The sequence below is a fragment of the Fistularia commersonii genome, chromosome 11, assembly GCF_037954325.1.
Source record: "Fistularia commersonii isolate RoL2024-O1a breed Wild chromosome 11, RoL_Fcom_v1.0, whole genome shotgun sequence".
In the NCBI taxonomy this organism is placed as follows: domain Eukaryota; kingdom Metazoa; phylum Chordata; class Actinopteri; order Syngnathiformes; family Fistulariidae; genus Fistularia; species Fistularia commersonii.
This window is the reverse complement of record NC_141294.1, coordinates 15,975,225-15,988,963: the sequence shown is the minus strand read 5'-3', so window position 1 is coordinate 15,988,963 and position 13,739 is coordinate 15,975,225. Positions and strand designations below refer to the sequence as shown.

The window sequence follows — 13,739 nt, the reverse complement described above, 5'->3', positions numbered from 1 at the left end:
TGCAGCAATTTGTGTGTGTTTGTGCAGCAGCGTCTTCCAGACGTGATGCATGATGAACATCATACACATATCCTCCCCAGAGTCCCGGTCTCAGGGACAAATAAACCTTTGCCGGCGTCATCATTTAAAACGGCGGCCCTCGGCTCGAGGTCAAACGGGTAAATCACTCTTCACGTCAGTGCATCTTTTCAGGGCGAGCGGCGGAGAGGCTCGTGTCACCTGCAGCTGCAGGTTTCAGGTCTGCATTGACCCCTGAGCGGGGCGTGCAGAGAACTATTTGCAGGAATCAAATTGGACTATTTTGAGAAAGCTGAATTTGAAACTAAGAAGTCATCTTTTTATTCATAAATAAAGTTTGTTTCACAAGGAAATATTTCAAGGAAGTCGAGAAGAAGAGGAAATGGTTGGAAGACTTGTGAGGAAACCACAAAATGAGTTAATAGTGTGGGAAATCCCCTAAAAAGCCACAGGAAAAAGGAGCAGTAAGAAGAAATGAGTGTCAGATCTCTATCCCTCTTGGTCGGAATTCTCCACGATTCCGTCAACAGAAGACTGACCCGTGGACCAGCTGATCTGGGATCTTTGTCAGCGTCTGGACCCCCGAGACCCCCGGAGATGTGCGGGAGCAAAGGAGGCATCGGAGGACGAAGTAGAAATCAGTGTTTATTTAGTGTCTTAATAATTTAGGAATGATGAAGGTGGATTGGTGGATCTCCGGCGGGTTAGCTGCACTACGACGACCTCACACACAGCGTTCGGCCCGCCGCACACACTCAACCCGTTGGTTGAGTGAAAACCCGCGGTTTATTGATCGGAGGCGTCAGCCCTGAGCCTTGCGTCCGCCTCCAGAGGCTTCCGGCAAACGTAAGGCAGGCGGGCTGGGTGCAGGACGCAGTCGGCGGCAGCTTGGCTCTCCGGCGCCCGTCCTCCTGGGCTCTCCAGTCAGTCAGCAGAAGGGGGTCGGCGACCCCCCGGCGGGAGGTGGGAGGGTGTAGGTGGGGGTCCGGACCGCGGGCTGAGGCTACGCAGATCCTTCCTGCTTCTCTTTGTAGACTCGCAGAATGGCCTCGCACACAAACTGGAACTGACTCTGGAACACAGCGGAAGGGACGGTGAGGACCGGGGGGTCCCGGGAAACGGGAAACGGGGACCACCGACTCGCTCAGCCAACAGACTTTAATAATCCCGGGCTAAAAATATCCCCCAGCGGAGGGATTACTTAATCCAGTTTGAGTAACATTTAATACAAACCACACTTTGCAGCTTTCTGGACGCTTTTCGGACACAAAATGATTTTTTTTGACTGTTTTCAAACTAAAAAGAAGTCATTTGAGGAAACAGAACCCGAGATCTCCTTCAGACGAACAGTGATCGCTCTGCAAAAGGAAGAACACCATGCAACCTTCTGGAATCTTCCTGGGGAGTTTCCCGGCAGACGCCTTCCGAGCCGCACACCAACTGATCCTTGCATTCAAATCACTCTGTGGGTTTTTTTTTTTTTTTTTTTTTTTAATACAAGTGACTGTCAGGAGAGCAACAAGAAAAATCTGAGGAATTAAGAAGGAATGAACTGGTTTTGCTGTGAAGGAAAACCGTTCTTCTCCTTTCTGAACGGAAGCTGACCTCCAGGACGTCTTTGCCCCCGGCATCAGACATGAATACGTTTGAACGGCGTGCCAGGACGTCCACCGGCTGCATGTTTTCTGCCGCCATCGCGCACAGGTACGGGCCAAACACCGAGAAGGTGTCCAGTCAGCGGAAAACCAGCCGGGAGGAAGCGTCCCTTCAAAATAAGGGCGCCGCTGGGAGGCGGCACCTGCTCTGGAGCCGGTTCCTGGCAGCGGGTCATCCCGTCTGAGCGGGGAGACTTTCCCCCGCCGGGCAGGACTCCCGGCCCCCGCCCTTTCTGGCAAGGTTGCCCTGACAACATGAGGGGGGTGAGATGAATTGTGACCACGGTATATGTCAGCGCCAGACCTTTCCTCTGAACCGTCCCATATCTTGGGCAGAAACAGGCCCTCGCTTGAAGGAGTCGATGACAAACGGCAGGAAAGCCGATTCATTCATCCATCTATTCATCCTCCATGTTGAGTGAATGTTTTAGAGGGAAGAAAGTAAATCAGGACGGGCCAGTAATCCAACCAGCTCCGGCCCTCCTCTGGGAGCAGGCGGAAATGATTTTAAGCCGTTGCTTAAAAAACCACTAATAATTAAACGCTTGGCTTGTTTTTCATTACGGGATACCAGACAAACATCAAGTCTGCGAGAGCTACAAGAGCGAGCGGCAGGTCTCGGTACCGTGGTCTGGACCATCATGGCTCGCTGATCCCTCAGGGTCCGGACGATGTCCAGCGGGAACGCCGGCAGACCCCGATCCAACAGACTCAGAGCCGTTTCCATGGTGATCAGGACACCCGTCCGCCCGATCCCGGCGCTGGACGGATGATATTCAAAGCAAGCAGTATTAGTTGTACAGTGGGGGGGGGGGGGGGGGGGGGGGGGCAAAAGCAGTGGTCAATTAGAGGATCGTGTGTGTGTGTGTGTGTGTGTGTGTGTGTGTGTTACCTGCAGTGCACCATCAGTGGCTCTTCACCTCTCCTCCTCTCCCTCACTGAGCTGATGAACAGCAGGAAGTCTGACGGGTCATCGGGTACACCATGGTCCGGCCATGCCACGTACTGCAGGTGTGTGACTGAACGTTCTTCACCTCGCTGAGCGCGCGCACACACACACACACACACACACACACACACACACACACACACACACACATCATGAAAGTGGAACATGGAAAACCGTGGTAAGCAAGTCCCCATCCTGTGCGGAGGATTAGGGCCATTATTCCATGCGAGGGGTGCTGTGGAAAAACAGGTGAGCGAAGCAAAAAGAAAAGCGCACGTGAGGCAGTGGGTGATATGGAGATTAGGGAGAGACGGGGACGCTCACGGAAACAGATGAACAGGTGAGGTCGGGGTGAGGAATCAGGAGGGATAGCACGGAGGAGAAAGGCTGAGCTGGGTGTTTGGACCGGCCCGAGTCCTGGGAGTCCATGCAGGGATTAACCGGCTCCGCCAGGGGAGCAGATGGGCTCAGCAGAGCGTGTGTGTGTGTGTGTGTGGGTGTGTGTGTGTGTGTGTATTCATACTTCATGGCTCCTTGAGCATAATCTGTTTATTTACCTGCTATCCATGGAAGTTAACCAGGAAAACGGTTGATTAATCTGCAAGGACCAGGTTTATGAAAAATAAATACCTGCACGCCCACCTATGTGCACAAGCGAAGCTGTCGATACACACTGAGGCACCCGCCCGCTCGCCCGTGTGTGTGTGTGTAAACACACACACCCACCCACTCAGACGCGGCTGTGTGCGGGCCTTCAGTTGGCCAGGAGTGTTTGCTTCCCGCGGCGAGCTCTGTCATGTGACATATGGCACGGGAGCAGCTCACGGTAGCGCCAACATACAAGCAAGTGTGTCTCTGTGGCAGGGGTGTGTGGGTGTGTGTGTGTGTGTGTTTGGGGGGGGGTCATGCCTGGCTTGCATGTTCAAGCAGGAGTGGAAAATCTCCACAGGGTTAAGGGGGTGTTTGCGGTGAAGGGCGGCAAAACTGAGCAAAGAACCATCTCCATCTCCTACTGCATGCGCCGTTCCAGGTCTTTTATATTCTGAGCTGCACGCAGAGGGTTTATCACCTTCGCACCAATCACTGCCTTCCTCTATCTCCAGACGGACACTTCCAACGACAACTGAGGCTTCGTGAGTACCTGTGTGTGCGTCAGGGTGAACTGCCGCGTCACGTAGGTCAGGTTGCACTCCTCCGAGTGGCACTGGACCCGCAGGGGCCCGTAGTCCTTGGCCTCCGGGGGGTGCGGCCAGTACTGGTGGCACTTGGTCTGAAAAGGGAATCACAGGGGCCCACAGATCAGATGAGGATCAGCGGGGGTGGCGCTTTCAGATGTGTTTTTTGCTCTCCTGGAAATCAAACCGCAGCGGCGTGATGAGCTCCGGCGCTCCGTTGTCTAGGAGACAAAGGCAATTCATCAGGAGCGAGATCTGAGCTGATTGGCAATTTGTGTGTGTGTGTGTGTGTGTGTGTGATCCTCAAGAAGGGGGACAGTCGTGGCTCTTGATGTATAACCGCGATCTGATCAATTAATCTGGTTACCAGGCAACAAGGAAGCCGGGATGGAGACGGCTTCACTCAATCACGCCCCTTTTGAAAATATTGCATGTTCTCGCGATCTTAGATTCCACAGTCAGCGCTGAGACGGCGCCGGGACCCACAGCCGTCTCTCTTTCTAAAAGGGTGTGCTGACACGGCGGACGTGTTGTCCGCGTGCAGGTGCACAGCGAGCACGTGCGGCGACGCTACGTGTACCCGTCCGCGCTCCGTCAGGGTGGTGAGCATGATGACGGTGTGCGAGCGCTGCTCCCAGACGGCCTGCCAGAAGTGAGTGCAGGTCTGTGGCAGGGGACCCTGAGCCGCAACATAACGCAAACACACACCAGACACCGGGGGCGCCACCTACGAGACACACACACACACACACACACATACAAAAACACACACATACACAGGATGTTTACACTGACAGTCTGACGCAGACAGGAAGTCTGAATCCACGGCGGCGAGGCGCACCGTGATGTGGCTTGCATTGATGAAGTCCTCCTGGCCTTGGAGGACGACCCTGGTGGTGTCGTCTGAAAGCACAGCAAGACAGCGGGACGCACCGCCGGGTTAGCCAATTAAATTTCATGAGGTGCGAAAGTGGCGGGATCAAGACCAAGGTTGGACGAGGAGGCACTTGGCTGCGGGGGGAGGGGGTTACAGGTTGCGGCGGCGGCGAAAGAGGGGCACTCACAAGGCAGAACATCCTTGTATCGATTCTTGTCGGTGTTATTGGGGAGCCGAGCGCAGCTCAGCAACAGTCCAGGCTTCCTCCGGTACAAATTCTGGAAATGACAAGAATGCAAACACACACACACACACACACACACACACACACACATGGGTAAACACACACCCTGCGGCAGAGCGCAGGGCTCGGCGTCCCACCGCCAGCTTCTCCAGTGGAGATTAGGGCCAACATCTGCCCCCAAACAGCACTTAGCCCTGTGCTTACCGCAGCGGCACAGACTAATTCCTGGTCATAATAAAGGTATTTCAGCGAGCACTTTAAATCCCAGCCCTCGCAGCGAAATACCTCAAAGTGGAAACACAGCGTGCCCGACTGGATTCCTCTCTCCAGCTGCCTCATGGATTCCTCCAGAGTGGCGACCCGCTCCGAGCGGCCGGGTGACCTGTCCGCCTGCGCCTGGCTGTTGATCATGAGGGCGGGGGGCAGCTGCAGCAGGACCGCCGCCCGGCCGGGACCTGGTATCGGGGATGCAAGGAGGCCGTGCGTCTTGAGCGAGCCATGACAGGATGCCGAGCGGCGAGCGGCTTCGGTCGAACTCGCACCTTTGCGCCTGATGAGCAGAGCCAGCTCCCTGGAGTGAGACTCCCTGCTGGCCCGGATGAACATCACCACCTGGTCATGAGTGTGTTCGGAAATGTCTCGGCCGTTGATGAGCACCACCAGGTCTCCCTCCAGGAGCTTCGGCTCGCAGCGACCCGCCTGCGGACGAGCGGCATGTCGGGAGTTTAATCTCCGTCACGGCGGAGCGAGCCGTCACACCTCGACTCTGACGAGCCGGTTGTTACATAAGCCTTGTCAGTCAGACGCTCAGGAGTTAACACCGTGCTGTGGTTACACAAATCATGTCAGGTGTGTGTGTGTGTGTGTGTGTGTGTGATTAATGATACTCTTATCACAGTCAGATCTCTGACGGCAGGCCAATGAGGGGAAAGATAGCAATGCTCTGACTGACAGCTGATTTGCAGGTTGGACATGAGAACATCTAAAGCATCTGCTATCTGCATTTCAGAGTTTTGTACAAAACCGCAGCGAGGCAGTGAGAAGCAGCCCGAGGAGACTCAGAGGAAAACCCGCCGGCAAACGTGGCGGCTGAAACACGGGCGGCTGAGACAGGGGCGAGGAGGATCTTACCGGAGAGTCGGGCTTCACGTGGGATATGGCCAGAGGCATCTTCTGGTCCACCCCGCCCTGGGGAGGAGGCAAGAGGTGAAACCAAAGGTTTGAGGAGGACGGCGACGTCTGCCGGAGTCACTCACCTTCACGTTGAAGCCGAACTTGCCCTCGTGGTCGGGGGTGATGTGGATGAGGAGCAGGTCTCCTTCTCCGGGGCCTCCCTGTGTGGGCACGCCGGCACCCGCTGTGAGCGCGCCTCCAAACCCCCCACAAAACCCACTCGCCGTGCGAGAACGCACCTTGTTGTCATACGTCGAGCCGCCGCCGCCCTCTTCGTCTCCAAAGCTGTCGTCACCCTGCAGCAGAACGTCATCTGGCCCCTGGGTGTAGGTCCCAGAGGTGCTGCGGGAGGAGGAGAGGACTTGAGACACACAACAGGCAAATTAACTCTGTTTCAAACAACCTCTATCCCATCAACAAAAAAGGTGACGCAGCCCCGCTGGTCGCCATGGCGAACACAAACCACGCGCTGCCCGTCATTAGGAAAGAGGCGAGGCTCATCCTGGACCGCTAGCCAGCCTCTCACAGGGTCATCCAGGCATCACTACTGGACAATGTAGGGTCTCCACTGAACTTCCTGCATGTGTTTGGACAGCGGGAAGAACCTGGAGAACCCTGAGGAACCCCACGCAGACCCGGGGAGAACATTGGGACTCCACACAGGAAGTGGGAATCCAACCAGGGACCTTCTGGCCTTCTGTGTCTTTCAGATTGACGCAGCAAAGGCAGCGTTTCAGCCTCCTGTCCTCTATAAAAATATAAATTTTAATTTATACATACTTTATATGTTATAAGGTATGTAAATGTTATATATTTTTACATACCTTTAACTTAATTTTATTCCTTTTTTCAATCTTTACTATTATTTTTATTATTCGCTATTTTATTCTTTATTTTTCTTTGAGTTCTATTTTGTTTCTTCCCCACTTGACTCTACAGAGGGAGCTGCTTTCAACGAAAAGCAACAATCCCCCTGGGGATCAATAAAGTATTCTGATTCTGATTCTCTCAAATACTGACTGATCGGGCGAAGGGTCTCCCTCGCTGTCTTTGCTGCTGCTGACGGACGCCCTGTAGGTGTAGAAGACGTCTTCCCCCTCTGGCATGTCCTTCAGGTCGCTGGTCAGCTCCATGGAAGACGGCCGGGGCTTTCGGACGCCGTGACGCACCCGTGGACTCCTCCTGTGGGCGACGGCGCAGCGGTCAGCTCGGCGAGCGCCGCCGAGGAGGACGGCGCTCCAGCTCTGCGACGGGTCGTACCAGTTGGGGGTGCTCGGGGGGGATCTGGACGGCAGGCTCTTCGTCTCCAGGTGCTCTGAGGAGATGGACCTGTGCAGGACCGGGTTCCACACCATCCCGCCCACCACGCGCTGGCACACCGGGCCGCTGCTGCTGGAGGACACGGACAACGGATCAGGAGGAGCTCGGCATCCCAGAGGAGGTGAAGGTCCTCCACCTGTCGTTCCTGCTGTTCCCCAGACCAAGGTGCTGCGTGATCAGCTTCCTGTACGACTGCACGCTGTTGTTGTTGTTGGCTCTGGGGCTGCGGGCGGCCCGGCCGCAGCTGAAGAAGGAGTGGTGGTCCACGCATGAACGCCACAGGTTCTTACAGGTCTTGGGGCAGGGGAGGACCAGGGACATCACGCAGTCCTGGGTCTCGCCCTGTGACACACACACACACACACACACACACACACCTTCTCAGACCTTCTGATTGGCTCACAAGTCCACAGTCCCTCCCTCACTGGGTGCAGCCATGGAAAGACTATTCCTCTCTTCACCACAGCATCCCTCAGACAAAGGCCCTGATCAACTGGTGATACATACAGACTCTCAAGGATTTCCCAAATATTTATTGTTTTGGGTGGGACGGCAGGGTGCACAGTGGCCAGGGGAACACCATGAGGAGACCACGATGGACCGCAGAGTGACAGGGTTGGAGACCCACGATAAAAACATACCGAGCTGGTTGACGACAAAAGCAGGGACTCACGTGTTTACGCTTCAGGTGGATGAGGAAGCGCTTCCTCTTGAAGGAAATCTTGACAATGTTCCCCCTGTGGTGGGAGAATTCAGCGCGGTGAGGGCTTATTCACTTCAAATTAAACACTCAGTTGGACCGTCACTCACCAGGGGAAAAAACTGGAGCAAATCATATTGCAGAATATCGCTACGCCGCTCGACGCCAAACCCACCATCAGAGGGGCGTTGTTGGTGTCCTGGGGGGGTCGGGGGGGGAGGAGAGGGATGAAACCAGGGAACGAGTGACATGAAGGCAGAGAGAGGCTTCAGGGGAGGCGGCCGGCGTACCATGGCGGCATGCAGCTCCACGCCATACAACTCCAGCGTTCGGGCCGTGTTGAGGAAACACAGCTCAGCCTCGCTCTGCTTCAGGCCCCTGGGAGGGAGTGCACACACACACGCGCGCACACACACACACACACAAACACACCCATAGCTGTCAAGAAAGTCACATTCAGCGAGAAACGTGTTCAAACTGGTGGCGGTGGTTACTTGTGCTGCGGGTGCAGATCCTCCACTTTGGACAGGAAGTCCTCATCCTGCTCAGGGATGAAGTGGTACTTTGAGAGGTAACCGGGGCAACGGGACCCCTGGTCCCCCAGCTCGGCTACACGGGACGGACAGAGAGGGAAGGAGAAGATAAAAGTCCAGGGAAGAACAAACACATGAGCAGCTGGCATTCGGATGCCCGAGCAGAGCTCCTGCTTGCTGAGAGCTGTTTATACATACACACACACACACACACACACACACACACACACACACACACAGTCATTATGAACTCATCCATCAGTTGTTGTTGTTCATGGACACGTGGAGACTCACACTGCACGGCGTAAGAGGCCAACACCACAGCTGCACTCATCGGAGACTGCAACCTGCAAACGGACACCATGGTTACAGCGGCTAAGGAAGGCAGCAGGAGAGAATGACTCGTTGTGTGTGTGTGTGTGTGTGTGTTGGCACTCACCGTCCGTCCCTGATGTCACTACGGATCTGCAAGAAGTACAAGTGCCTGCAGGAGAGGGGAGGAAGTTCAAGGACCACATGCCCGGGAGCCGTGGTTCCCCAGCAAGGCCGACCCCTGCAGGCTCACCGGGGGGGGGATTGTGACTCCTGAGGGGATCTGCTGAGTTTGTAACAACTGATGGACCATCTGACACCTGAACTCAACCTCTATCTGGCCGAACCCTGGCCTTGAGCTGACCTCAGCATCAGTCCATCCTGGACTGAAAAGCAGCACGCTCCCGGGGGGGCATTAAAGGTCCCGACAGGGACATAAAGCCAGTAATAATCAACACAAAACACCAGCGCTGGTGTCAAAATCCTCCAACTGGATCAGTCAAAATACTTCTGTTAGTTCCATTGCAGCATTGCTTAGCTGTGTGTTTATAAGAGTGTGTGTGTGTGTGTGTGTGTGTGATTTATGAACACGCAAATAACAGGAAGAAAAGCCTGACTTCTGTCTGAGTGACCTTTCTGTCAGAACCTTCCTATAAAAACCAACCAATGAGAGCGGAGGGCGGTCGCGGGCCGGGGAACTCACCGCGTCTGCTCATGCTGCAGGGAGTTGGGATCAGAAATGAAGAAACGTACTCTGAAGGTGAGATAGAAAGGCGAGGCCAGGCCTGCGGAGAAATGTCAGTCACTTACGGCTACCGTCCACTCACACCAATATATATAGCAGATATATGAAGATATGTATGGCGTGCACATGTGCTTGTGAAGAGCCTTCAGCTCCAGACTCAAGTACCTTTTATCTGCTTCTTCAAGGGTTTCTCGGGCTCCAGCCACCGCTGGGGAGAGAAATTCATTAAGCAGAATGACTAACCGGGGCTTTTAGAAAATAGAAAATAGACAGGTTTACATAAGTGCACCCTGTGGGTCTGCAGGTCTGAGCGGCAAATAAGAGTCTGGCGGGGGAGCGGGGAGGCTCACAGGGGAGGGTGTGTTGGCGGTGATGGAGGGGACGGCCGAGCCGGACTCTCTGATCTGCAGGCTGAAGAGCTGCCGCTCCTGCAGGCCCAGGTGGTCCAGCACGCGGTCCAGCAGCACCGAGCCTTCATCCTGCTTCTGAGGGAGGAGACAACACACAGGGATTACTTCCAGAGACAGACGGAGGCGGGAAAAGGAAGGCTGGAAGAGGAGAGGGGTCGGCGCCGCATCCCATCGCTCGAACACTGGGGGCTCAGAGGCACTGACGTGCAAATGTCTAACACGCCAGTGTGTGGAGATGGGAGCAGGTGCTCCAGACCCGGGGCGGGAATACAACCGGCCCCGCAGTGTGACATAGCAAACTCGTTTCACACGGCTAATCCCACATGGCCCGGCTGTAAACACACTACTATGTATTGCACACACACACACTCATATGTGCACGCCCCACCCAGGGCGATGATGTTTACTGTAAAGCTCAGCAGCAGCGCTCACTGGGTGTTCTCCAGAGGAGATGCAGGAGGCTAAGCAGGTCACGGAGGATGGAGAGATGGAAGGATGTATACCGGGACCTGAACAGCACCTGCTCACCCTCTCTTTCTCTCACTCTCCCTCGCTCCAGCAATTCAAATAAAAAAAACATCATCCAACAAAGCAATACTGTGATTGCCTTTCGTGCATGTGTGTGTGTGTATGCGTCCTCGTCGATGTGGTGCAGATCGTGCAGTAACACGGCGGCGCCGTAAACGGCTCCCGCCTGCGAGCAGTAAGAGAGCGATGGCGTCCTTCGCATCAAGGTCACCGCCGCACAGGAGATGCGGATCGATGGGGATCAGAGCGAAGGACCGACGCCGCCTTTGCCAGGGAGACAGATCACCGCAACATATGATCTCAGTCCAGTATGTGCGTGTGTGTGTGTGTGTGTGTGTGTGTGTGTGTGTGTGTGCTGATTTAATTCGATTACATAGACATGATTATCTTTTGTCGCTTTTTTGTAAGGGACCGTCTCATTGTCACTATAAGGTTATGTTTGTGTGTATTTGTTGGCGTCGGACACCTCAGACCTGGAGTTGTGGGAGACCTGGTCCAGGCTCCTCCTCCGTCTCTGCTCCGGAGCAGAGGTGAGGAACACGGGGATCAATAGGAGGAAGAATCGTGAGCAGACGATAAAATCATTAACAGACCATAGAGACGGATAGCAGCAACATCTGATCTCAGATATGGACAGGAAACTCTGTGTGTGTGTGTGTGTGTGTGTGTGTGTGTGAGTGTGTGCTATTTACAGTGTAGATATGACTTTACAGAGACTTCCCTGTAAATGCTGAGGTGCTTTCTAAATTGTTTTTAAACAATCTTTAGTTTTCAATATAAGTTCAGGCAGCTCTACATGTGTGTGTGTGTGTGTGTGTGTGTGTGTGTGTGTGTGTGTGTGCATACAAGTGTGTGTGTTTCCACAAATATGTGCGTGTGTGTGTGTATATATACCAGCGCATGTATTCATATGAATGCTGTGTGTGTATATGGATATACATTACTTGTGTGTGAAAACATATGTGTGTATACTAGTGTATGCGCCTGTGTCCATACAGGCATACATGTCAGTATGTACGCATGTATATGTGTGTGTGAGGAGAAATCTGTTTGCATGAATGCAAATATCTGTGTATAAATGAGCGCATGTGTCGGCGTATGTGTACACAAATATACAGTTTATATGTGTGTATAAGTGCAGCACATGTGTTTGTGTGTAAAAAAACTCTGTGTATACAGATGTGCGTGTAAATGTGCATAATTGTCTGTGTGTATACATGTATGTGTTTTCATGTATAGGAATGTGTGTGTGTGTGTGTGTGTGTGTGTGTGTGTGTGTGTTAGTCACGCACGCTGACTCTGAAGGTCTGGATGGTTCCGTCCAGCAGCTGAACCAGGCAGAGCAGGTCCGGTTTTGGCATGTCTGTTACCACGGTAACTCTGCCTCCCTCTCAAGACAAACAGCGTGCCCTTTGGCGGTGGCTGAGAGGGACCTGGAAACACACACACACATATACAGTGTCAAATGTTTCCAGGCCGTTGTCTACCAATCAGAGCGCCTCCCTCTGGATGACACGCCGTTGTGAGTAATATATGTGTTGGATGGAGCATCAGGCCGCAGTGAGTAATGCACCATGAATGCGAAGGAGTGACTCCACTTGTGTGTGTGTGTGTGTTTAATTCCTTATTTTTCAGCCTGGGTCTGAACATGTCCCTCTGCTCCGTCGGCCGCTCTCCCTCTGCATCTCTCCGCCTCTCGCAGGCAACTGAATGATAAGAATGTTAAACATTTTCAAAGCTGAAAACGCCCATCTACGACCAGGGCCGCGCACGATCACAACGCAAATCTGTAAATGACCCTGTTTTTGGAGCTTCCTGTGTGTACGGGTGCGTGAATGAGTGTGTATGTGTGTGTGTGTGTGTGTGTGTGAGCATGTGTGCATACCTACATGCGTCCTGCTGGCGTCCAGGTGAGGGATTAATGGATCCCGCCGGCCTATTTCTGAAAGGGCACACAGTGTGTTCGGGTTAATGTTTGAACACGGTGACACACTTGGAATTCATGAGCAGGGAGCTGCTCCTGGACTGACCCTCAGGGCTAACAGGGATATGCAACATCATGGGGGGGGGGGGGTGATGGTTGGAGGAGGGGGGCTGATTTTCAACTGTTTCATCCACATCAACAAATGACAAACCTAGTTTTCACGTTCTCAGACACACAAAACAAACACTTGTTCCAAAGCAAGGGTTTAAAAAAAAAAAAAAACAACCTGCGACAATCTCACTTGACCTGGTAAGTGTGTTTGTCTCAGCTCCTGCCCCGCGGGGGAGCTGCTCCCCGGGCCCGCCTCTCCAAGCCTCGGTCATCTACTTTCCTGCTCTGACCTGCGTCCCTGAAGGCACCACCGTCGGGCTTGGACCCCGGACCGTGGGCCCTATTTCCCATCGCGGAGGGATACGGCCGCGGAGGGATCCCACGACGGGCCGCGGGACCGACCGGGAACCTGTTGACAGCCCAAACTTTTCCCCGCGGCTCCGCCCGGGACAACTTCCCCGTCTCGGCCGGAGCCCCGGAGAAGGCAGACATTTTCCCAAAAAAAGGACATTTAAAGACGTCTACCTCGGTCGTGCCGCTCCGCGAACGCATCCCGTGGGGCCGGGCGGCGGCGGCGGTGCTTTGGCCGTATCGGGCCGCGGAGGCTCCAGGTGCGGCGAGGTAAATATCCGGGACGGAGCCTCATCCCCGCGGCGCGGCGCGCGGCTCCGTGCGGCCCCGCCCACTCCGCAGGGCGCGCTCCCGGGAGGCATTGGCTCGGAACCGGCGCCCGCGGGAGCGCGCACGTAAAACACGCAAGGGCACGTTTGTTTTCAAAACCTATGTAAAGGCAGAATAACATTTGCAAAAAAATTTGATTTTATTAAAATGATCGTGAAGTAATCGTCATAAAAGTTGTTCTTATGAAACATTGTTTAGGATAACGTATTCACATTATAATTACGGGTTTGTTAAATATACTGTTAAATATTGTTTTGATATTGTATTGTCAACATAAGCAGCAGTAGTAGTATAAGTAAAAGTTGTACTATTTGTAGTTGTTTTGCTAAAGTTATATTCGGTCTACGATTCAGTGTTTTAAACGTTGTTCTCCAACATGAAAGC

General features: G+C 53.8%; 1 protein-coding gene across 2 annotated transcripts; it reads right to left on the bottom strand.

Moving 5' to 3' along the window:
* Positions 1 to 315: 315 nt before the first annotated feature.
* On the bottom strand, positions 316 to 13,363 carry ptpn3 (protein tyrosine phosphatase non-receptor type 3). 2 transcript variants are annotated; one of them, XM_086155325.1, is made up of 27 exons: positions 13,200 to 13,363; positions 12,525 to 12,581; positions 11,932 to 12,072; positions 10,052 to 10,186; positions 9,867 to 9,909; positions 9,660 to 9,741; positions 9,084 to 9,128; positions 8,939 to 8,991; positions 8,606 to 8,720; positions 8,402 to 8,489; positions 8,222 to 8,310; positions 8,085 to 8,148; positions 7,548 to 7,753; positions 7,352 to 7,480; positions 7,112 to 7,273; positions 6,331 to 6,433; positions 6,175 to 6,252; positions 6,050 to 6,106; positions 5,461 to 5,617; positions 5,204 to 5,373; positions 4,862 to 4,952; positions 4,639 to 4,700; positions 4,378 to 4,524; positions 3,764 to 3,892; positions 2,566 to 2,711; positions 2,299 to 2,434; positions 316 to 1,090 (listed from the first exon to the last, which is right to left on the bottom strand). In XM_086155325.1, exons 3-27 carry the CDS (start codon positions 11,998 to 12,000, stop codon positions 1,022 to 1,024), a joined length of 2,625 nt encoding a protein of 874 aa, XP_086011451.1. In that variant the 5' UTR covers positions 12,001 to 12,072; positions 12,525 to 12,581; positions 13,200 to 13,363; the 3' UTR covers positions 316 to 1,021. The 2 variants fall into 2 exon arrangements, with proteins under 2 accessions (XP_086011451.1, XP_086011452.1); XM_086155326.1 differs by having other exon boundaries at positions 12,529 to 12,581.
* Between the last annotated feature and the right edge of the window lie 376 nt (positions 13,364 to 13,739).